Source organism: Macadamia integrifolia, unplaced genomic scaffold (genome assembly GCF_013358625.1).
Source record: "Macadamia integrifolia cultivar HAES 741 unplaced genomic scaffold, SCU_Mint_v3 scaffold367, whole genome shotgun sequence".
In the NCBI taxonomy this organism is placed as follows: Eukaryota; Viridiplantae; Streptophyta; class Magnoliopsida; order Proteales; family Proteaceae; genus Macadamia; species Macadamia integrifolia.
Window position 1 is genome coordinate 153,396 of NW_024869711.1, and position 26,413 is coordinate 179,808.

Here is a 26,413-nt window from a genome sequence, read left to right on the forward strand (position 1 = left end):
TTATCCCTTCCCTCCTCTATCGTAAACCCCACAACACCCATCCCCCGTCCCCACTCATCGTCGATGATGATGACATCCATGTAGTCTACAACTTTTATGTGCGTCGTTAAAATGGATGGAGGAAGAACCGATTGAAGCTACTAGGGTGTGCATTGAGTCAACACTTTGATCCCTCTCCCTTCCATCTCTCTCCCAATCACATAGGATGGGGACAGAGAGGGCGGGGGGAAGAGGAGGAGAGGAGCTGAAGGAGAGTGGGAGCGAAGAGAGGTAGCACCATGTTTGGTTTGTGCCTTGTGATTGGATACATCGCCACCATATGTGCTCTACAAGGTTGGATGGACAGGCAGAACCCATGTCCATACGGTGGTGTAGGATAATGTGGCCGAGTCACATCTAATCTTGCTCCACCAACGAGGGAAGGACAGGAAAAGATGAGGAAATGGGTTTAGAGGCTGTCAATTATAGCGAGGTCGCACGGAGAGAGAAATGGGAGAGAAAAGGTGTAGCGACATTCAAGGCAATGAGACTGCAATAATTGATGGATTGAATGACTTAAATGCAAAGAGGAAGATCCGATGATCAAAAAGATGCTAATGTGCAAGAATTGAAAACCAAGGACCATAAAAAAAAAAAGAAAACAAAAAAACAAAGGTAAAATACAGAGGCCATCCACCTGTTAAAATTTTAAATTAGTAGCCCAGAAAGTGAAAATTTTCCACCTGCCCCTGTAAGTACTAAGAATAAAGATCAGTAGCTCTTGTAGTGATCTCGGAGTAGTGAGATCAGTTGCAAGCAGTAAGCTAGATTTCCAGGACTAAATGGTTGAAACTTTCGTACCACCTTCAATGGTAGTAACAGAACTGTTCACTCCCCTAACAAGACAATCGGGCATATCATGTCTCATTCCTGGAATAAAAGAAAGATCCCATATTTTCCAATTTTGTTCTAATGACACCAGCGACGTTGCTAGGTAAAGAAGAGCAAAAGAAGCCTGACTTTATGCTTAATGAAAACAAGAACCTAACCATTTTCTCTTGCAGGAGCTACATAGAATAATTTAACAAGCATTCAATATTCACATATAGAAGTCTTTTGGAAATCATATATTATATATACTGGGTGATGCTAAGCACAAAAGAAGACCATCTGGAATTTGATGATGACACCTCAACCCAGTAAACACACCATACCCTGTTGGCTGATGCAGTATAAGAAATGGACGAATTACAACAACGAACACCCAGGTATTTGGTAGGATGATCCTTTGAGGTCTCCAAAGAAAATTGCTGTCATTTTGTCCTTAGATATGTCATAAATATGATTAAATTGTGAAGAGCCTCTACAACATCACAGTGCTGCATACCCACAAAATTTCAAGTTCAGAAATCATGGTAATCTTGTCCTCTTAAGACTTTTAATGTTAAAAGAGATATTACCTGTCCCAAGAGCATGTTATACAGTCTGACCTTTGATTGCTAGATCTTTTGGTTTTGCATCCTCCTTCCCCTACAGTCAACAAATTTGAGAGGCTTAAACCAAGGCATGAATTAGAATTGTGGCTTACTAACAATGTCCAATCACCAACAAGAGTAAGTTTCACCAAAGCAATAAACAGGAGATAATTTCACCCAAGCAAGAAAAAGACTGAAATATCACACTGCAGTGTAAAATACCTGAAAGGGGCAGTGAGACCACCTTCAATCATGCAATGTATTTAGTTGACAATAATCATCCATGCTTTTATGATCATTTGTGGTTGAGATAATATCTCCAACCAAGAACCACAGCATAGATGCAAATATATATATATAAGAAATTCACATGATTGGGAAAGTAAATCTCCTTCATGCAACAGAAACTATTGGGATAATTACAGTGGCCTCCCTTGCAGTTTACCCTAATGTTATAACCATCCCCTGTAAAACTGAAAATTACACTGTTCCCCTACTTTTGACGTTTGTACCATTTCCGTTAGTGGGAAACCGTTAATGTTGTGACGTGGCTTGGTTAATATTTTTTAAAGACCAAAATACCCTTATAGGGTTGTGAACTACCTATTCTACCCTTCAACCCCAAACCCAAATATCATACCCTCTTCTTCCCCAACTATTGAAGAACCCTAGATTCCTCTTCGACACCGTCGCCATGGATTCCTGATGGGGACATTAAGATGTACACACGCAATAAGAAGAAACAACCCTCTTTGTGGCTGGAAGAATAGAAAGAAGAAGAAGAAAAAGAAGGAAGAAAAGGTGGCTCTTTCCAACGCTGGATCGAGTCCCTCTCTCTTTCCAGATTTCAGCAGATCTTGTGGGCCCCATTAGCTGTTAGCTTAGTAGTTTATTTTCAAAATATTCTTTTTCTTGTTAGTCTTTTAATTAATTAGGAAACTACTTTGTTAGTTGTTAGTTTTTAGAAAGTCTTTAATTTACTTTCCAATTGGCTCTTTTTATTTTTAGTAACTAAGTCTATTATTTATGTAATGGCCTAGGTCATGATACAAGGAATGGAGATTATTGAAAGCAACCAAACCTCCCCACCCCTCTCACGACTCTCTCTCTCTCTCGTTAATCTCTCTCTTTTCTCTCTCTCGGTTCCTCTCTTTCTCGCCTCCTTTCTCTTTCTTGGTTTCTTCCGCTCTCCCTCTTCTCTCGGCTGTCTTAATATTGCAGCCTCCCTATTTTTTTTTCTGGTATTATTGTTGAAGGCAGGTGTTCTTCCCTCAAGTAACCAAGGATCAATCAAAGTACCATTGTTCTCCTGCACTACTGTTAAGGATATTGCTGCCTCTTCTTCAAGCAATCGAAGACTGGCTGCTGCACTTTATTCTCTGAACTATTGTCACTAAGAGCTGTCCTCCCTTCAAGCAAACAAGAGCTGCAATAACTCTGGATGGTCTTCTTCTACAGCATTCACTCTGGACAGCAATCTTCAATCTCGATAGACCTTGATTTCTTCTTCTCTTCTCTGTTTGGACAGTGGACAGACAGGTAATTAAACTAAACTCCCCACCCCCCATTAATCCCATGTTATATATTTGCAGCCCCTTATCAATGAAACCAGCCCTTGCCCCTTCGTTTATGCCTATTTTTAACTATTGTTTTTAAGACGTTTCTTTACTGTTATACCCCCAAAACCCTTGCTAATTTTCTATTTTAGTTGGCTGCTAGAGGACATTGATTGTATGCATATCTTATTTGGTGTCTAGATTGATTTGTGTTGAACCTAACATTCGCATGTCGTTTGTCCCCTTCCCCATGTCCCCACTTGAAGCTTAAGTAAGCTATTATGTGTTTTTCCGCTTAGATTGATATTGCTCCTGGCTACATGTTGATTTATCTTTATTTATTGCATGTTAAATCTTGTTTTGTTGAGCATATCTAAGTCCCAACCTAATCCCAAGACCACTTTAAGTTTGTCTTACCTCAATTGAGTCACTCTTGTAGGAACCCTAGTTTTCTAGGAAATCCCCTACATCATCTTGGTATCAGAGCATGGTTTTATCTAGGTTTAGGGTAATTAGGTACTGCTGTCCCTTGTTTACATGTCTTACCTTTTGAGGTCTAGTCTCCATCACCATCTGTCCGTAGTCAAGTCGGAGCTAAGAGAGCGATACCATAGATTAGAGGACATCCTTTTCTTTTTTAAGTTGGCAGGACCAAATAGCATTGGACGTTGTTCCCTCCAAAAGCACATACTTAAGAGGGAGATTTTGGACCTCAAGTTTGAAAAGGCTAACTACCTGTCTCAATTGGAGATTCTGAGTAGACCTTGAGTCTTTGGTGGCAACCGTACCTTGGCTACCCATCCCCTTATGTCCACTCGTAGTGGTAGAGCATACCAAGATATGTCTGACCCTCCTAGCACCTCTACCCAATCTGAACAACTGGCTGAATTCATGAAAGCCGTCCAAGTCATACAGGAAACACAAACTGCCCATCTCCAAGCCCTTACCGATAAGTTGGTTGTCCTCGAGACAAGTGCCCAAAACCATGATAGACGACAAGGCCGTAACACAACTGGCACTGAACCTAGGGGCAGAGGCCCTAACCCTGAGGAAGTAAACGAGAATAACCAGGCTAATGGTTATGATCAGATAGGGGATAACTTCCAAGGTCTAGGGCATGGTGGGGATCGGGGTAGGGGTCGAGGCCCACCGCCAAGATGCCAAACCCAATATGGAGATGATGAGGGTTATGAGCATCATGATAGGGGCTTTGATGTCAGACGGATGATTAAGGTAGACGCTCCTACCTACGATGGTCAGATTGATGCTAGGATCCTTCTGGATTGGATCAAGCAGATGGATAGGTACTTCGATTTCTACGATATGCCAGAGGAAGTCTGCTACCGATTTGCCAAGTTCAAGCTTATTGGAGCTGCCCAGGACTTCTGGACAGACCTAGAGTACCAGGAGGACCACCTAGGACTTGAGCCAATCACCACCTGGGTAGAAATACAAGAGCGACTCAAGAGGGAATTTTTTCCTATCACATATAGGCTCCAGTTGTTGAATAAAATGAATACCCTGAAGCAACGAAAGTTGACTGTGACCGAATACATGAGTAAGTTCAATGAATTAAAAATTAGAAACCGTATTCGGGAGGATGTTGAGCACACTATCCAGATTCCTTACCGGGCTCAACTCTGAAATTCAGTCTCGTATAGCACCCCACCTGGTGCGAGACGTTCCACAGGCCTTCAGAATAGCCCTTGAGGTGGAATCCTCCATGAGAACTTATTCTCAGAGGAAGAGCTTCCAAGCTAGGGAGTCCCAATTTAGAAAACCACCCCAAAGCTCAACTGGATTCCCAAAACCCCCTGCTGCACCACAGCGTCAACTTGACAACAAGGGTAAAAGAATTTTGGGGGAAGCACCTAAGAGTAGTGGGCAACAACAGTGCTTCAAGTGTCGCGGGGTTGGTCACTTCTCCAGAGTGTCCCAATAGGAATCTTTATGTGGGAGAGCAGACCCTCGAAGAATGTGACCAAGAGGGTTTTCAGGACGATGAGTATGAGGACCATAGGCCAGATGAGACCATATCTGATGACGACACCGAGGAGGCCGGTGACCTCAAGCTCGGCATTGTGCGATGCATGGTCTCACAACCTAGGAGTAGGGAGGATTGGCGGTGAACTAATATTTTCATCACTTACAGATGTCATCAGGGCAAGAACTGCCACATCGCCATAGACAGCGGGAGTTGCATGAATGTGGTCGCCAAAAGTGTTGTTGCTTGAATGAGCTTCAAACCTGAACCCCACCCCAAGCCTTACAAGGTTTCCTGGGTTGATCAGTCCACCATTCCCGTTAATCTGAGGTGTTTAGTTCCCTTACACTTTGCAGGATATGAGGATCAAGTGTGGTGTGATGTCCTAGAGATGGATGTTGCCCACATCATCCTAGGTAGACATTGGTTATATGATCGGGATGTCACCAATTACGGGAAGTCTAACACCTATGTCTTTGAGTTCAAAGGGAAAAATATCAGACTGAGCCCCAGTGCCTCTAGGGAAGTTAGGGTTCCTGAACACAAGGAAATTACATCCAAACACACCCCCACCAAAACACTCAACATTTTAAATCAATAACAATTTGAAGGAGAGTGTCAAGAGTCAGGGGTGATTTATGCTCTAATTGTCATACAGAGTAATATCGATAGGCCACGCTTATTCATTGAGGCTCCTAGAGAAGTGCGACTCTTGTTGAGGAAATTCGAGAGGTTATTCTCTGAGGAACTACACGATGAGTTACCGCTTATGCGCGACATTCAGCACGCTATTGACTTAGTTCTAGGATCCTCTCTCCCGAACTTACCCCATTACCGAATGAATCCCAAAGAACACGCTGAACTCAAACGGCAAGTGGATGAATTGTTGCAGAAGGGATTCATTAGGGAGAGCCTTAGCCTGTGTGCTGTACTTTCCTTACGCCAAAGAAAGATGGCACCTGGTGTATGTGTATTGATAGTAAGGCCATCAATAAAATCACCATCAAGTATAGGTTCCCTATCCCTAGGCTTGATGACATGTTGGATATAATGGCCAACTCTTCGATCTTTTTGAAGATTGATCTCAAGAGCGGGTACCACCAAATTAGGGTTAGGCCTGAAGATGAGTGGAAGATAGCCTTCAAGACGAAGGATGGCATCTTTGAGTGGTTAGTCATGCATTTTGGCTTGTCAAATGCACCTAGCACCTTCATGAGGATAATGACTCAAGTGCTTCAACCATTCATTGGCAAATTCCTAGTGGTTTACTTTGATGACATCCTCATCTATAGTAAGACCCCGTCTTCCCACTTGGATCACTTACAAAAGGTTTTTCATGTGCTCTTACAAGAGAAACTCTATGTCAACCTCAAGAAGTGCATCTTCATGAGTGATCAAGTCATCTTCCTAGGATTTGTTGTGTCAACTCAGAGAGTATCTGCTGACCCTGAGAAAGTGAGCGATTCTAGAGTGGCCTGAGCCAACTATTATCCATGAGGTACGAAGCTTTCATGGCTTAGCCACTTTCTACAGGAGGTTCATTTACCGGTTTAGTTCTATTATGTCTCCTATCACCGATTGCATGAAGGAGTTTCAATGGATTAAGAATGCTACGAAGGCCTTTAATGAGATTAAAAAGCTTATGACTGAAGCTCCAGTCCTGCGCCTCCCAGATTTCTCTAAAGTTTTCGAAGTGAATTGCGATGCATCTAATATTGGGATAGGTGGTGTCCTAGGACAAGAGGGCCACCCTGTTGCCTATTTTAGCGAGAAGCTTAATGAAGCAAGGCAACGATATTCCACATCCGACAAGGAATTCTATGCGGTTGTCCAATCACTGCGCTATTGGCAACATTACCTTTTACCGTAAGAATTCGTGCTATTCTCTGACCACCAGGCTCTGAGATAGCTGAGTGCCCAAAAGAAACTTAACCAGAGGCATGCCAAGTGGGTTGAGTTTCTCCAAGAGTACACTTTTGTACTCAAACACAGACCTGGTGTCGAGAATACTGCTGCAGATGCACTGAGCCGGTTGAACATGTTCCTCAACCGCACCAATGCTAGGAGTCCGACTAGTGTGCTACTCCAGGCAATGAGCGTAGAGGTTGTAGGATTCAAGCGGGTTAAGGACCAATACCCCACCTGTCCTGATTTTAGTGAGCCGTTCACTTCCTTGAGTGAAGGCAACCCGGTCAACCGCTCGGACTACCTACTTAGGGAAGGATTCGTTTTTAAAGGAAGCAAATTGTGCATTCCCAGGACTTCACTCCGAGATTTCCTGATCTGGGAATTGCATGCTAAGGGAGTCGCTGGCCATTTCGGTCGAGATAAGACCATCACCCTCGTTGAGGACCAATTCTTTTGGCCAAGACTGAAGAGGGATGTTGCTAGAGTTGTGAGTCAGTGTAGGACATGCCAGACCGCTAAACAACAAAAGCAAAACATAGGTTTGTACACTCCCCTACCCGTTCCCCATTCCCCTTGGCAAGACCTTAGTATGGACTTCGTGTTTGGTCTACCAAGAACTTCGAGTTGCCATGATTCTGTTTATGTGGTTGTGGACTGCTTCTCAAAGATGGCCCATTTTATTCCATGCTCTAAAACCTCTGCTGCATCCATAATAGCCAGACTTTTCTTTAATGAGGTTGTCAAATACCATGGGTTGCCCCTCACCATAGTGTCCGATAGGGATGTTAAGTTCACCAGTCATTTTTGGAGGACCCTGTGGCGGATGATGGGCACGAAGCTCCGTTTCTCCTCCGCTTTCCACCCTCAGACCGATGGCCAGACCAAGGTTGTCAATAGGAGCTTAGGGAATTTATTGCGTTGCCTCATAGGAGAACACCTTACCAGTTGGGAACGAGTCCTTAGCCAGGCTGAATTTGCATATAATAGTTCTAAGAACCGTACCACTAGTCTGTCCCCCTTTGAGATATGTTCAAGATACTAGCCCCGGGCACCCATAAACCTTATCCCAATCGTGTCTAGTTCCAAGACGTCCCAGTCAACTGAATCTTTTGCTCAGCATATACATGATTTGCATGCAGGTATAAAAAGACAGATAGCACTGAGCAATAAGCAACACAAATCAAAGGCAGCTGTGCACAGAAGGCTACAAGAGTTTCAAGGGGCAACATGGTGATGGTAAGAATCAAGCCGCAACGCTTTGTTAGGGGAAAAGCGAGGAAGCTACATGCTCGTAGCACAGGTCCATTCAAGGTACTCAAGAGGATAGGCGCCAATGCGTATGTCCTTGATCTGCCAACTAGCATGGAGATCAGTAATATTTTCAATGTTGAAGACCTAGTCCCTCCCGTACCATGGTACCTCTACCTTTACCCCTTTTTATCATGATGACCTTGAGGACTTCCCCTTCACCATTGATGAGACTTCTGAACCAAACCAACCACTTCTCCCCACCTCATTACCACTTGTGTCTAAGGTCACAAGAACTGAAGAAGTTGACGAAATCCTTGATGAGAGGATTGTGTCCACACACTGGAGGTTCGAGAGAGTTCTTGGTCAAGTGGCGTGGACGTCCAAAAATTGACAACACCTGGATCACATCGCAAGAAATCCAACAACTCAATCCAAACCTGCTTGAATATTACATGAGCTTTAATTCACAGGAGGTGAATTCTTCCAAGCCGGGGAGAGTTGATGGGACATTAAGGTGTACACACGCAAGAAGAAGAAACAACCCTCTTTGTGGCTAGAAGAATAGAAAGAAGAAGAAGAAAAAGGAAGAAAAAGGTGGCTCGATCTAGCCTTTCCAGCGCTGGATTGAGTCCCTCTCTCTTTCCAAATTTCAGCAGATCTTGTGAGCCCCATTAGCTGTTAGCTTAATAGTTTATTTTTAGAATATTCTTTTCTTTGTTAGTCTTTCAATTAATTAGGAAACTACTTTGTTAGTTGTTAGGTTTAGGAAGTCTTTAATTACTTTCCAATTGGCTCTTTTTATTTTTAGTAACTAAGTCTATTATTTATGTAATGGCCTAGGCCACGATACAAGGAATGGAGATTATTGAAAGCAACCAAACCTCCCCACCCCTCTCACGACTCTCTCATTAATCGCTCTTTTCTCTCTTTCGGTTCCTCTCTTTCTCGCCTCCTTTCTCTTTCTCGGTTTCTTCCCCTCTCCCTCTTCTCTCGGCTGTCTTAATATTACAGCCTCCCTATTTTTTTTCTGGTATTATTGTTGAAGACAGGTGCTCTTCCCTCAAGCAGCCAAGGATCGATCAAAGTACCATTGTTCTCCTGCACTACTGTTAAGGATATTGCTGCCTCTTCTTCAAACAATCGAAGACTGGCTGATGCACTTTATTCTTTGTACTATTGTCACTAAGTGTTGTCCTCCCTTCAAGCAAACAAGAGCTGCAATAACTCTGGATGGTCTTCTTCTACAGCATTCAATCTGGACAACAATCTTCAATCTCGGTAGACCTTGATTTCATCTTCTCCTCTGTTTGGACAATGGACAGGAAAGTAATTAAACTAAACTCCCCCCCCCCCCCCCCATTAATCCCCTGTTATATCTTTGCAGCCCCTTACCATTGAAGCCAGCCCTTGCCCCTTCGTTTATGCCTATTTTTAACTATTGTTTTTAAGACGTTTCTTCACTGTTATACCCCCAAAACTCTTGCTGATTTTCTATTTTAGTTGGCTGCTAGAGGACATTGATTGTATGCATATCTTATTTGGTGTCTAGATTGATTTGTGCTGAACCTAACATTCGCATGACGTTTGTTCCCTTCCGCATGTCTCCACTTGAAGCTTAAGTAAGCTATTATATGTTTTTCCGCTTAGATTGATAATGCTCCTGGGTACATGTTGATTTGTCTTTATTTATTTCATGTTGAATCTTGTTTTTTTGAGCATATCTAAGTCCCAACCTAATCTCAAGACCACCTTAAGTTTGTCTTACCTCCATTAAGTCACTCTTGTAGGAACCCTAGTTTTCTAGGAAATCCCCTACATCAATTCCGATCTCAAGAACAAGGTAAAGTTTAAGATAGTGTGGAAGAAAACTTGACACTGGAGGAAGACGGTGAAGCCGGTACAGGCCAACAAGAACAACTCCAACATATTTACCTCTTTCCCCTTCAAATCAATGACAGCAGCAACAGCGATGACGAAACCCTCTCACTAGTCGCAGCGAGCAAACAGAGCAAGAGAGGTTTACAGATCTACCATGTCCATACTCCAACCATATTTATTCAGCCTTTGGTTCCTGAATAATTTTCAGCAGCATAGAGGTTTAAAAAGAATTATATTGCAGCCTTATGGGAGAGAGAATAGAGTAGCAGACTGAAAGAACCAATTCGTGCAGATTATGCTCTTCTTTCTCAATTTCTACTTGACATTCATGATGGGTATTTCTATTTGCTGCAAATGACAGGAACTTGGATCCAATTTCCAAACAATCCAAATTTTGAACTTGCAGAAATCCTATACAGGGTATTTCTCCTTTGCAGGTCAAACATTGGAGATGATGGTTTTGATGCTTCCTCTGGATTAAATTTAGATTCTTCTCAATTGGGGATGGGATTAGAGTTCGGCACTTTTGTATCTGAATTGATGCTCTGGGAACCCATTTTTAGATTGGGAAATTTTGTTAGGATTTAGGAAGATTAGCGTTTTTTGCTAAATTGATTGAGGACATTGAAGCTCTCTCTCACCCAGCCCCCTCTGGGAACCTTCCCCTGATGCAACTACCCCCTTCGTCGGCTGCATATGTTAGTAGAAAAACCAGAAGATGAGGGCCCCAGTATACAGGGAAGAGACTGAAGTTAGAAATGGGTAATTAGGGTGTTTTAGTGCAAAGGGTATAATTGTCTTTTCCATCTTCTAACTTAACACTGTCAAAAGTAGGGGGTACAGTGTATTTGTCAGTTTGATGGGGAATGGTTATAACATTAGGGTAAACTACAGGGGAGTCCACTGTAATTATCCAAACCTATTTTCTTATGAGAGTCCGTTGATGGCAATTTCTTACTTTTGAAAAACATAAAAATGCATCATTAATTCTACTCACATTTATTTTTATTCTTGTCGATCATCTAGAACTAACCTTTGTACATTCAAGACTCCAAAACACACCATTCTTAGACACCATTTTCTATAAATCCATATTTCTGCTTATACCATACCTATGCATAATTAATGAAACATGCCAACAGGGTAAGTAAAGCCAAGCAGGGTCCCCAAACCTTAGTACAAAGTCACGGCAGCATCTATTCAACCTAAACACGAAAGAATCACAAGGGAGGAAAACTAGGTCACTAGGGATTCTAACAGACCAATCCATGAGTTTAAATAGAGTACAATGGCAAGGCAGTTCATGTAACCCCTCCCCCCGCAACCCCCCCACCCCCAAAAAAAAAAGAGAAAGGAATTGGTACAAAGTTTAGTTGAGAGTGCAGAAAACTCACATCTCACAAAAGTGGGTTTATCTCAGGAAACTGTAACTGCATCAAGTTTCTCTCTTGAAAATTCATACTACACCATCTGCCACTACTGGACCTGACAGAAATTCATTCTCTTTGATGGCCCATTTGGTTTGCACCTTCAAGGCTTTGTCTCAACTCTCAAGTTTGAATGGCCCAGTGCCTATTTGGTCATAGTATCCCACACTAATTTATTTCCCCTACTTAAACCTCTATGTGATCCTTTTGCTTTTCTTTGTTTATTATTTCATAACCTTCCCTTCCTTCAAGAGTCAAAGGTTTTTCATATACAATCAGTTTAGTTATCTGGGTCCCATAGGTAGGGGTATGACTTTTTTCTCAGCCCTACATAACCAACTAGTTTAAAATTAGATGTTCAAACCATTCGTCAGATCTTTATAGCCCCTCCGGAAAAATGCTTCAGTTGATTTTTATTTCATTATAAGATGATGCAGAAAATTTGTTCACATGAAGGCCAACTAAGATTGCCACAACCAGACACCCTGCATGGCAGATCTCAGCCATCGAGGCCTTACCTATGTGAGCCACACAAGCAACAAATACACAAATCTACTCCATACCAAAAAGCATATTAACCAATTTTTTGCTCTATTTCAGATATGGATCTCATAATATTTCTACAATAGCACCTTTCCTGTAAGAAAATGCAACAGATGACCACACATACCAAAAAGTAAACCAGCCAGAAAAAGTCCCAATAAAAAAATGTCTATATGCATATGAAATTAAAATTGAACAACCAAGTCTTACATTTTGACCATTTTGTGGTCGTAATTGATTTTATTTCAAGCTATGAGTTTGAATGGGTGACAATGCATTCAGACACGGACTTCTGTAGTTGTCCAGCCCTCAGTATTTACTGAAGGAAAAAATATAGCAAAACAGGACACCTAGGCCATATGGAGGATTATCTCTCCAATCCAACTATAGGATAGGTGGTCACCCTCTAGATTGGCCATCTGATAAATTAGGCCCCACATCAATAAAATGCCAATCAAGTAATCAACTATTCACCTCGGATTTTCATCCATCAAAGTTAAACCAAATTGTACAAAGTTGAAATTTCAACCATTTTCAAAAAGGACATATAAATTGCAAGAAGGGTAGACAACCACCAAGGGCAGAGCCAGGGTTAGACAGGCCATGGCATTTCATAAACATTCTATAGGGTACATGTTTTGGGGGAGGGTGCATCATCATCCGTGCAACCAGGTACTTTATGTTAGGGAGGCAATGGATGCATTGAAATTACAAGCATGATATGTATGCATACAGTAGGCATCCAACTTTACAGTAAGTTCTAATTCCTATGCATAGGGTGGGGGTCCCCCTTATACAACACATGACAGTGATTATCTCATGTTATATATGATCCCACTTTAAATACATGTATGGATCTGAGGATAGACTAAGAACTTGCCAAATATTTCACAATAAATGGATTGGATCCACCTTCAAATGGCTACAACTTGACAAATTAACTAGACAACCAACATGAAAAAAAAACTGCCCAACCATTTCTTTCAGGTGTTCATTTCAACTGATTCAAGAAACCCTACTCCTGGTGCTTAGATTGTAATAGTAAATAACCAAATTTCAGTGAGAGCAAAAATTGCCAATTCCCGCAAGACTAATGGTATGGGTGGCCCATTGCTACATGCCTACTCAACCAAAATCTAGATTTGGTACACAAATAAGCCCCACCCTCCTTTATTCATGTTTTAAGAATTTTAAGTTTTATCCCAAACAAACTCTCATACCTAGCAGAGGAAATCAATGAAAAGTCAATGTTCATAAAACAACTGAAATTTTGAAAATACTTGAAGGAAAATCCAATACATAATGTGTCATAAAATTGAAATAACCTTTGAAATTTCGCAAGCAGTCGATTTATATTTAACAACTTGAACTGACTATATCAGCCCTCCAAGTGGTCAAAGAATTCTTCTAATTTGACTACAAACAAATTTTTTTTTTTTTTTTAATATTGTTCATGTGCTAGTAAAATGCATTTTATATACTGCATACTCAAAATAAATAAAAGGAGCGAAAGAGGTCTAAATGCATGGCAAACATAGGGGCCAACAATAGTGTATCCCATTTTTTGCCACGTGGTCATCATTTGGTCCTTTTACCCGTAAGAGTCATGAGAAATCCCCTAGATAGGCCACATGTCAGATTTAAGGGAAAAAGAGGGTACGTCTCAACTATATTGTCCACCATGTATCAGGCTTTGTCCCCTGTCATTTCAATGGAACTAGTTGTAACAAAGTTTATTATTACAAACAATTTTGAAATCATTATTCTAACACATGGCAATGTTAGATTGGGTAGACAATCAACCCAAGATTAGATGATCACATGGACAACATGTCCACAAAGTTTAGATATCAACAGACACTCCCATGAGATAGAAAAACTAAAAGTCCATATCATATCCTACAACATGTAAGGGCATGATCCTCCAGCTACCTAGTTTTGTTTCTGCCATATAACAGTGTTTGTTGGCTTCCAAATTTTGTGAATATGTTGTCCACATCATCATCTAATCATGGGTTAATTTTCAATCCAATCCGACATTTCCACATGTCAAAATAAAGCTTTGCAAATTGTTCATATAAATCAACTCCTATGTGAAAAATAAATGTGCAAACATTTGAAAAACAAGGTGTAAACCCATATATGGTGGGAAAAAATGTTGGTTTAGCCAGCACATTTGACATGCGGCTTATCCAAGGATTCTCAATCTATCTGATGTTAGAAGCAAAAAATGAGCCAAGCAACTAAAAGTTTTGTAACGGTTAGGGTCCTGCCCCCTACCCTCCTTTTTATAAGCTTAAAAAATATACAATGAGGAAGGTGGGGCATATGTCTAACTATCAAAAGAGTGTAGTCCTTACTCGTTCCAATGCGACTTTGTTAAAAGTTTTGTAACACCTAGGGTCCTCCCCCCCACCTCCTTTTATGAGATATACAACGAGGGAGGTGGGGCATATGTCTAACTTTCAAAACAGTGTAGTCTTTACATAGCCTACTATCGTACTGTATAGCCCAATGCGAGTCTGTTAAAATTGGCAGGAGGGAAATGGGAAGAAACTCCGCCCCAACCCCCACCCCCCAAAAAAATAAATAAATAAATAACCCCCCTTCACCCACAAGGCCCATGGTACATGGATGATTCATCCTCTAACGAAGGAAAATTTAAAACAGTTGTCTGTCGCATGGAAGCCTATACCTCACCTACAAAAAGCATAATATATGGGAATTGAAAAACCCATCAAGATCAATCATCTTCTTCAACTTCACATGGTAGTAGCCTTATTATTGAGTCACATGGAAGCCTCCTCTAACCAATTCAACTATTAGATGGATAAGATAAACTATGTATTAATTGTAAGCAATATTTGATATCGATTATATGACCAACTATGTAATGGACTTTTCAGCTTTTCGCTTGTATTTTCAATTGTGAAATTGTATTCCAAAAACTTGAACTTCTCAATGATTTCTTTTGCCACAGTGTGGATGTTTATTTTCTATGAACAAATAAGAGTAGGACCTATTTGTGCACCAAATCTAGATTCTTGTTTAACTAGCACATGATAGATGACTATTCATCCAACCAACCATGCAGAAGTTGCAACTCTACCAACGTTGAGTTATTTATCACCCCTATGAGATAACTACGCTGTTTTTTCATTGGTGGAACTTTTGGCTATTATTGAAATGTACACAACACGGTCGGACCATGTGTTCACAATGCATTAGTCTATTAATTTGACAGCAAAGACTCATCTAGAGCTAGATCCACCAAAGTAATCATAATCCATTTCGCTTTCCTACTTTATTGTGGGACTTCCTTGTGCATGGAAATGGAGACCCGTTGTGTAGTGTACTTGAGTTATGGAAGCAACCTCAAGTATGAAGAAATTGGATAGCTACCATAGGTGAATGCCCTAGTACTTGAGTTAGTGGGACTTCCAATATATCCATTCGCCCTCCGCCTCCCCACAAAATAAATATCTTGACTTCGACCATACCACTAATGCAGACAAGTGTCCACAAAATTTCTGCACCAAGCTGCAACATGTCGTATACTTAGGGCCATGTAGAAAAGCTTATCTTAGCAGGCCATGAAAGGAAAAAACTGATCCTTTATTGTATTGCCACAGCTTATCCTTAAGAGACTCTCAAGAAATTTGTTAAAGAAAGTGCCTCCAACAACTAAACCATGTACAAGCATTTTAACCGTTTATACATGCATACTCACACAAGTATGTAATAACTATTAGCATGGCAAATATGTTGACATGTTCTTACATGTACAAGTTACTACAAGCAAAAATCAACTAAGATAATTTCTCAAGATAAAATACCAATGACTGTTCCGCCACACATAAGCATCCTCCAACTACCACACACATATAGAAGAAAAGTAATAACGGCACATATTACATATATCGGCCACTTAAACATATTAGAATGGATCCCAAATACACCCAACATGGAGAAAACATCCTCCACTGCATCAATGTACTCATTCAATTGAGAAAGAAGCCATATAAGGTTTCAAAAATTCATATGGTGGTCACAATGATATTACTAAAGACATGACCAGCTTGGAAGTTGAAAGTCCCATAGCAAAATTTAAGGGTTATTAAGCAATATTTAGACAATGTGAAGTTCCCTCCCCCCCCCCACCCACCCCCCCAAAAAAAAAAAAAAAGCTCATCACAATGAAAGTATTTACTACTAACAGAGCCAAAAACCATAACAGGGCAGGCCTAAATGCAACGGTAAAGTTGCCCCATCGTGACCTAGAGGTCACGGGGTTCAAGTCTGGACACAGCCTCTCCACAAATTAATTAGCTAACATTCAATTCCCTTCTTTGGACATCATGGTTTTTGCCTCTAAAAAAGGGTGTACCTAGTGCACTAGGCTCTGTACATTATGACCCTCACTAGACCTCGTAGAGGTGGGAGCCTCGTGCACTAGGTACACCCTTTTTTAGAGGCAAAAACCATGATGTCCAATGAAGGGAATTTAAGGTTAGCTAATTAAAGAGGGTAAATTATTGTGCCACCACTTGAAGAATGCCACTATTAACAAAACACCCCCTACATTACTAACAATTAAAATAGGACCCCTTACCGTCAAAAGCTGTTAGAGAATATCTGTTAAGGTATGATGTTAGCTAACTAATATTTTTTTAAATACCAAAATACCCTCATAAAATGTGATCTACTAAGTCTGCCCTTGGCCCAACCAGCTATTATTCCTTTTTATCTTTCCTTTGTCTTCTTCTAACTCTCCAAAACGAAGAACCAGAGCCACTGACCTATCTTCTTCGAGCTAGAACCGCATGCCCCCAAATGTGCCCAAAATAGATTAGGGTGAACTAGATAAAACGGAGTTTTCAGCACCAAAAACAGGGCCGGTGCTCTCGGTCTCGGTAGGGTTACTCGTTTTGGGGGGAAGAAGAAGAACAACCTCCTTAGATATAGCTAAATCACAAATAGAGGCCAAAGGCTAGGGTTTCATCACTAAGGAAAACATCCCTAAGGGCTGCAATGGAGCTGCTGCACCTCTCTCGGGGAATAAGCAAACCAGGGGGTTGCTGGAGAAGGTGATGGGAGCAGAGAAAGAGAATGGGTTTGGTGGTGACAGATGAGAGAGATGATTGCAGGGAGGCTGCGGCTAGGGTTGAAATAAGGGAAGAAAGAGAGATGGGGATGGGAATTTGGGTTTATCCATGGCTTGGTGAGAGAAACGAAGGGCAAGAAGCAATAATGGTGGTTTTGGGGTCTGCCTGATTGCCTGAAAACAGAGCAGCAACCTACAGATCCTATTTTCTACACTTAATCCTCTCTTCCTCTTCTTATTTTCTTAAGTTTTGTCTTGGATTATTACTACCTACTTCTTTGTAACAGTGATTCTAGTGGTTCTGTAATGGTCCAACCTGAAAAAGAGTGCTATTGAGAATTTTGTTATTTTCCAATTGAACATGAGTGCTTCCTGGTTATATGTGAAACAAGTCTAGAAGTGGAGCTTTATGAATGGATCTGAGAGAGATTAGTGAGTAGGGATATGAAGCATATCGAATATATGGATTTGCTGGTAGTGGGTTTGCTTAAAAGATAGAAGGGGGAAAGATTCAAATATGAGGACTGATATGGCCAAATCTGAACTCTGCAATAGCGTAGATCGGCTATTGAAATCTCCTTACAGTACCTGTGATAGCAATAACAGGATTCAAAATGTAGAATAGAAGATGAAAGGGCGAGATCGATAGAAGAGAGAACTAAGGAAAGAATTAGGAGAAACACAGTTTCTGCAAGGATTGTTACTGAAATAAGGAGAGAAGGGCTTGGGTCCAAACAGTGGTGTCTTGACAAAGAGCGGCAGCTCATCTCCCACTCAAATCAACTCTACCCTACCCAACCCAACCAACTGATAATTGATAAGGAGGTAAAATGAACAATTGAGTTCGATTCTCAAGCTTGTGATTTGAGCCAAAATCATTGTTCAACGGAAGTCTTACTTTTGCCAGAGGTTGATGCACCTTCAGGTGGCCGGAGTGAGTTGCAGCGATGGGTAGTAGCTTGCTTTCAGGGAAAAAGAACATTCGGTGGTCATCTAGTCTCCACGGTAGAAGGATTGGGGTAATTTGGGTTCGGTTATATATGTTTTAGGAAAAAGGGTAAGATAGTCAATTCAAATTCACACGTAATAGAGACTAACGGTAAAGGGTTCGGTTCTAATTGTCAATAATGTGGAGGGTGTTATGTTAATAGTGGCATTCTTCAGGAGGGTGGCACTAATAATTTCCCTAAAAAAATTGCACAAGGTAGCCAAAACACCTACAAGCCACAACTGCCATTTTTTTATAGCGCAAACACCAACAGATTCTAATTCTGGCCTTTTTTAATACTGCAGCAAAATAAGATCTGATTTCATAGGATACCCAGCCTACAGGTAGAGTTGATGCCTAACAAAGAAAAGGCGAGTGAAACTAACTAGTAATCAAAACAAGACAACTATAGTCATCACGGACGAGAAACATAGACTAGAAAATAACAGTAACATACTGCTCAGCCCTTCAAAGGTAAAAAAGGGAGCAAATAGAATCTAAAATTATGACAACAAAAAGAAAGCCTTTTTCCCAATTAAATGGGGTCAGCAGAATCTAACATTATAAATACACATAAAATTGGACTATTAAATGGTCGATAGTTCTAGGGGAACATTAATAAAATCAGACTAAAAGAGCTCCAGATAAATAAAACATCGAAAGCACTCAAATTATGTATAATTAGAATTCAATTCATCTCAACCATTAATCGGATCGGGTCAATCACCCGATTCGAATCGTAATCAGCATCACTCAATCCTGATATTTAAACCTGTTGATGTAATGTAAGACTAGATAAAAAAGGACCTAATATTAGGCAGGATCTGAAAGATCTGGCTGAATATGGAGAAATATGAGATCTCACAAACCATAGCTTAGATGGAGCTGAAACTTGGAGTAGATGAAGGTCCTAGATGGGTCAACAAGCAGCCTTCAAAAGATGAGCCAATTCCGATGGTTGAATTGAGAGTTATGTTGTTGACATGAATTAGGAAACTTTTGACAACTTTGGATATCAGCATCTGATGATCCTCAAATTTGGAGTAAAGATCCTTCGTGTGATGTCCAACTATCCTTCAAAAGATGAGTCTCAACTGATGGCTGATTGGAAAATTATGCTCGAAGAATGAAAAAGGAAACTTTATGGAAGTTATGCAGTTGTAACAACTAGTCAGCTACAGGCCTTCAACTGGTCTTTTGATGGAACTTCCAAACTTCAAGAAGCCTATAATGATCACTCAAAGACTCCCTCACAACAAACAAATAAAAGGAAAATAAAGAAAATCAATGGAGGGTTGAGAATGATAGAGAAGAATTAGTGAATGGGCATCTCATCCCTCAGGTTTTGGGTATCTCACCCCTCAAGGTAGTAGCTATCTTAGCCATGAGTAAACTCAAACTCATAAACTTCAATCTTTTTTTTTTTATTCACTATGATCAATGGGCTTTAAATAGCCATACAAAACTTGGACACAAAGAAATAAAAAAAAGGTAACTAATGGACTGATTCTAACTCACTAAAATTGACTTAAGAAATAACTTCTAATTACCTTGCCTCACATATAAAAAGGAAACTACTAACTTACTAGACCACTAAGCTAGCCAAATAGGAAACAAAGTACTAACTAAAAAGGGAAACAGATCTTCCTAAGTTACAAAGCTTGCTTGCCAAGATAAAACAAAGAAATAAAAATAGAAACTAATATCTAGTATCTAACAAGTGTTGGCAACATCTTTCTCAAGCCATCTGTCAATATAGGACCCCAAGTGTGAACAGTACCTGCATGAACAATAACAGCAAGTTGGCTGATCCAATTGGAGAAAAATAAGGCTGGTTGATGTATGAAACTGAACGAAATTTTAACCAGAATTGGGCAAGCATTGAACGCTCCTTTTGACAGCTCGCTCTACATTAGGATGGAGCCATTCCAGCAACCAACCACCACTTGGAGAAATCACAAACACACGTCCCGTTGAGCCCTGCAACCCAATGGAGCTGCAACTAAGGACAAGCTAGAAAAGTTGCAGAGGGAGAACGAACTATCTTTGCTGAAGACAAGAAGGCTCTACAAGCTATCTCGGCACGTGCAGACATGCAGTTGAGATGAAGGGACAGGTTTGTCACTTCCAGCACAATATCGTCTCCTGGATGATAGAAAGCGATGAAGCGGCAGAACTACAAAGAAGGGAAAGGGGATTGTAGAGTCGAAGACAACCGGTCTGCTGGAAGGGGAGTTGCAGCAAAGGCAGCGACAGTGCGTTGCAGAGGGTACAGCGGCTGATGGCCCAGTGGCAATGGATCACAGGTGATGCGGTGGCAGAGGCGGTTGTGGGGATGGCACATCAGCAGGGACAGCAGGGGTGACCAAAACCAGGGGCAATGGCAACGTAGATGCTGGCAGGGATCCAGGAGGGGGGGTTGAAGGAGATGTGGGAGCAGGCCCTGGGAGCTACGAGAGAAGCAGGAAGGAGGGAGAGGGAGAGATGGAGAGAAACGGGAAATTGCAAAGAACAAAGGAGAGGGAGGAACTGAGGAAATAGAAGATTTTTTAATGTCCAAATTGTTGTTCTGTAGCCAATCCATTCCTCTAGCTTGGTTGGAAGAAAGTAGCCAATTCCAGCCGATTCCATCCCCAATTTCGAACTCTATAACCTTGACCCCTCGATGTTTTCATGAACTCAAAAGATACTAGCAAGTAGCAACCAGATTCCCACACTACAGCATTTTTGGTCATTTCAGTCTTCAACGTCCCAACAGCACCATTCAGTACAGCAGAAATTTGGGTCAAAAGCAGAAGTTCCCAAGCTACAAAGTTGAATGGTTTAGGATGAATGGGCAACTCAACTATTTCAGACATCATTTCAGTTTGAGATACCACTGAATGGCAGGTCAACCCAATGGTAACAAATGCCAGGGAACCCCAACCTTGCAGGCTCCAAGAAAGAAAAATCCACTGAAGTGCCACTAATGCACAACCTTAGGCACAATTATCTCACAGAGTAGACATTTGTGTTTCTTCTTTTTCCTTTTTTTTTTTTTTTTTTTTTTTTCCTTTTTTTGGCTTTGTCTACCCGATGTCATCAGCATATGTTTCAATGAATGGCCACAAATTATGATCTTTCACTGAAAGCAATATCAGGTCCAGTCTAATGTCGTGGATACGTGTTCCTACCGCAAGAAAAAATATGAAGAGAAGAAAACACGAGACCACTCTAATGGCCCTCAACTACACTCTCTAGACGAGGTTAACAAACGGTTTAAGCTTCAAAGATTTCGAAATAATAAAGAAGATTTAAAACGACCAGTTATTGCTCAATGTAATTCCATCGCTCCTTCACTTTAAAAAATATAGTAAAACCCGCAGATCTTACAATCAAATCTTTCATGCATGTTTTAGAAAAAAAAAAAGCAAGCAACATCGCAGAGACCAAGGTTAAGCACGAAATAAATAACAAAAAAAAAATATAATATCAAATAAGACAAATCGACATGAAATTCAGCCTGGTAACAGAAATGAAACTAAAACCAACCATTCAAAAGCAAAACAGACGACAAAATTTTCAGTGAATCAAACTCACCATTCCCCTGCTTTCATAATAATCATTCAACGCCCACTGATACCTAGAATGATTCAATCCAAACCAGTCCGCCAAATGCTCATCCAAGCTCGAATGTGCTGCCACCAAAACCCCAAAACCCTTAAAAAAAAAAAAAAAAAAGGTACAAATGGCAAAGATCTAAGTCATACAACCACAAATAAACCCTACAAACGCCAAAAAAGATACCTTTCTGAACTTTTGCAACAGCATTCCAGAAGATCTCAAGCGCAGACGAATTAGACGATGCAGGCTTCTCGAACTGCTGAGGGGGAGGCTGAACCGGAGGGGGCGGAGCAACAAACTTCTTCGGAGACTCAATCTTCGTTGAAGCCTCCGACTTTGGAGATACCGAAGAAGCTCTTTCCGTTGGTTTCGGTCCTTTCGGAGTCACAGGAGGAGTAATGAACACTGTGTATCTCCCAGCTTTACCAATCACTGGAGGTGGAATAGATTCTTTGGTGATCGCCATTGCCGCAGCTAATCAGAATTTTGGAACCAAATGTAGAAATGCAAAGCAAGAAATCAAGAACAAAATCAGTAAAGTTTAAGAATTAGATTCCATGAAAAAGTGGGTTTTGAAGAAAAGAAGAAAGTGGGCTTTGTATGAACAGAACATTAGGGCATCTTCGAGTTCAGAGACGCCACGAGAGAGTGTGTGTGAGAGAGAGAGACAGAGAGAGTGAACTTTGAAGGCAATTTAAGCCTCTCCACACTCCACAGGGAGCATCGAAATCCAAAGCTCTCTCAATCAATCTGAGATCTTTGTCTTTCTCTGCATTATTTTATTCTATAGCTAGGTGATTTTAAGTTTTTAACCTTGAGTTTAGTCATAATTACAAATCATGCCCTCCAAATTGGTGTTAGATTTTCACTTCTTCCAGAATCCCTACAGGCTACACCTAACACTCAATAGTATATGACGCTTAGATCACTTGACTTTGGTCGGAGACCAAGTACTTAACTCGCGTTGCCCCTACGCCAAGGCATAGTTGTGGTTAAAAAAAACACCCTACCCATGCTTGGAATGTTCGATGTCTATGCGAATTTCTCAATTGGCCCCATCCTATCCTAGTGCAGTGGCTGCAAGATCAGATAGCAATCCTCGGCCAAGAAAAAAAGGTAAGAGATTGTTGACTATATTGGTTTTGTAGCCTTGTACTAGCCTAGGCCAATAAGAGCATGCACGAGAAGTGTCAATATGTATGGGATTTTTTTTAAGTGGTGGCTTTGCTCCCGCGTATGATTGGGTGTAATCATGTAAGGTTCATGCTCAATCATGTAAGGGTCATGCTGGACAACGTTCTTTTTCCAATAAATATGAATTACACATTTGTTAGATTGGGCTTGGGCATAGATTTTGACCTCAACAAATTGTGAATAAGAAAAGTAGTACGTTATGTTGTGGTAGGGATGTCAATTGGCCAGGCCGGGTCGGTCTCGATCAGGCCTAGTCAGGCTTAGTGGGCCTATGTTCTCAGATCATGACCTACCTATTTAAGAAATAAGTCGATCTTGGTCGGTTTTGTGTCGGGCTCAATTTTGTTCCAGACTTTAATCAGGCTTCTCCTAATTGGGCTAATCGAGTTATAATCGAGTCTTAAACGGGGTAATGTACCAATAAAGCCTTAAATGGTCTTTTCTTTTCTTAGATTTAAGATAATTTAATTTATTCTGTTAAATTATCAACAATTTTGAAAAGATATTACTCTTAATTATAGTCAATAATTGATAAAAATATCAATATATACCTATTCTATCCCAAAAAAATCAAAATACCTATATAAAAGGTCGGGCTAAACATGTCGATCTAAGCCGAGTTTGTAAACAGGTTGGGCCAGTTGGGAGGCCCATTGGGCTTACCCCTTGGACCGTGTACTACCTATTTATAAACGGCCCAGGCTTATGCCCGACACGTTTATTAATCAGGCTGGTCATGATCAGGCCATAAACATATCGAGCTTGGTCGAGTGTACCGATGTGGGCTTGGAATTGACACCCCGATATTGTGGAACATGGCTAACCTTTGTTAAGCTTCGTTTGACAATATCTCATTTCTACTCCACTTATTCCAACTCGAGAGCGACGAAGATTATATTTCTTCCATTCACATTTATTAATAGGGAAATAGATAGCTACCGATAGTGTTGCATACGACTAGATACATGAAGAAGTAGAATTAGGTTATGAAAAGATGCCCATGCCCCAGCTCCACTTCCCCATCTGTTTGAACGGACACATTACTATCAAGTAGCATTCTTTCTCCCTTATTTATATAAGGAGAAAGTGTCTCTAACCCTAAAGTATTTCCTATGCCCTCTCATATTTTTTTTTCTATTTTTTAAAATTAATAAAATTTTGGGAGGGGTTCCCTAAGAGGCTATATGGCCTGTAATCACGTGAGGACCAGAAAGAGTACACACAAAAGCATCATCAATGATGTGATTTTCATTTTTCACGGGGTGGGACAGTTATTTCACCCTTCTTTATGTCTAAGTGTAGAGATCACAGTGCCTTGTAAACTTCTTTCTTCATAAAAATTGATATTATGAGATGGTATAGGAAACGCGTTAAGCACAGATAGCCCCTTCTCCAATATTGTACAACTCATAATTTAAGTTCGAGATGCATAGGTTACACAGCTAAAACGTCAACAGGGGAAATGTGTGATGGATTGGTTAGAAAGTTGCTTCAAGTGTGAGTGTGTGACAATAGGATGGCGGTTTAATGTTCAAGTCTAAATTGGGGAAAACTCTAATACGGTTACTATTTTGGGTCGGGTTGGTTTCCAAGCCCAAGCTGACCCGCCCAAGACGCATCTGTGTCTCCCATGTAGCCCCAGGTGAACTCGTTAGGTTCACGTTAGCGGTGAATTTTAACCTGTGTGCCCATTACAGTTTACACTTATAAGGAACCTTCCTAAGACTTGTAGCTCAGATGGGCTTGGGCTGAATAAACTAAAAGACAATACTAGATGGACTGGGCTTCGGCTCGACAAGCCCAGAACCATTCCTCTCAAGAAGTTTGAACTTTGTAACCATAGTGCGCCGTTCGAGGTAGTCTTGGCAAAAAGGACCGATCAGTACCAAGGGTCACCTGACAGGTAATCAGGGCTCCAGAGAACCTGACAAAGGATATCCTACACATCTCAACCGTTCAGTATTGGGCTACAAAATCGAACGGTTAAGATGGGTTTTAAGGCTAGCACATTACACAAACAAATGGTATTTTTATAATTAATCAGAAAAGCAAGGGTATTCTAGTTGGGAGGGTTAGAATTTGATGGACCCCTCAGAAGAATTCGCAAGAACTTTGCAAGTTGCAACAAGTATTACTTACCCATGTTAGTGGGCCAGAAGAAGCGGGCTGGGGTGGAATAAAGAAATACCCAACTTGGTGGGCCCAAATTGGTAGCCTTTTTGATCGTCTCATTGACAAAAGCGTCCATCTATGGGTACTTAATATTCCACTCAGCCGCTTATGTGGGCTCACTAACTTATCCTCTAAGCCAAGCTTTGTGTGAGCCTCCAGTCAGCGAATGAGCAAAGAAGTTTCAGGAATTACCCTTTCTCACGAGGACCAATTTTTTGAATAATTTGATAAGAGATGATTCAGAGTTTAAAGTTTTCTATCGATTGTAATCTTTGATTTTGATTCCCCATTGTAATGCAGGGCCTGTCCTACTTGATTTCAAAGAGTCTATTTTCTTTTCTTTTGGTATGTCCAAAGAAGGAGATTAAGGCTACCATACTCTGTATATTCTTTTCTTCTTAATACATACACATCACTTATCAAAAAAAAAAAAAAAAATTAATGTGGTGCATTGCGACCCCAGAGGGATGTCACATATGGATCATTCCATCATTCAGCTATTAATTGTAATCTTCTTCTGGATAATGGTAGGGGTGTCAACCGATCGGTTTGACTTGGTTTCGGTCTAGGAATGAGGGAGATCAAAACCCATCTGTTAAGGAACTTTGGTTTTTGATCAGTTTTGGTTTCAAATTTATTTTCGTTTTTAGTATCGGGTTAATATATCGGTTTAGATCGATTTATTATTGGGCTTGAACCATAATGAAATCTTACATTCATAACCTATAGTGACGAAATATTTGGCAAAAACACTTTAAATTTGTGACAAATAATGGTTTATCATTGTAAGGAAAGATAACTAATTACTAAGAAGATAATAATATTGAAATAACAAAATGAACCCTATTATCCAATCATTCATTTAACTATCTAACTAATTTTGTCTAGTGACCAAGGAAATCAATGCAAGCATTGCTATAATTTACGAATCAATTTCTTATTCAAAACCTCATATTCATTGATTTGTAACAATTCCCCTTTAAACAAAAAATATTCTCACTAATTGTAAAAGATGGATAATCAATTCACCAATTTATAATCTCATCATCATTTATTTTTTTATCGGTTTTCATTCGATTTGGTTTGGTCCGAGTTTTTTTTTTTTTTTTTGTGTCAGTTTTGGTCGATTTTATCGATTCAGGCTAGGGGTTGACACCCCTAGATAATGGTGTCTGCCATGGAGGAGGGTTTCAGTCCCTAGTATTAGGGCTCCATGTTCCATACGATTTGGGGTTTCTTTCCGAGCTCATTAGAGGTTACCCTCCCATGAGGGGTGGTTTCTAAGCTTTGGCAAATGTTCGGTGCTTCTTCATCACTGAGGCCTAGCGATTGAAGCTCCATTTTTCTGGTT

General features: G+C 40.6%; 1 protein-coding gene across 1 annotated transcript; it reads right to left on the reverse strand.

Annotated features, from left to right (window-relative positions):
• Nucleotides 1-974: 974 nt before the first annotated feature.
• On the reverse strand, nucleotides 975-22,448 carry LOC122068274. The gene is made up of 4 exons (XM_042632149.1): nucleotides 21,880-22,448; nucleotides 21,673-21,770; nucleotides 1,440-1,509; nucleotides 975-1,358 (listed from the first exon to the last, which is right to left on the reverse strand). The coding sequence occupies exons 1-3, from the start codon at nucleotides 22,160-22,162 to the stop codon at nucleotides 1,456-1,458; spliced, it is 435 nt and encodes a 144-aa protein (XP_042488083.1). The 5' UTR covers nucleotides 22,163-22,448; the 3' UTR covers nucleotides 975-1,358; nucleotides 1,440-1,455.
• Nucleotides 22,449-26,413: the final 3,965 nt, after the last annotated feature.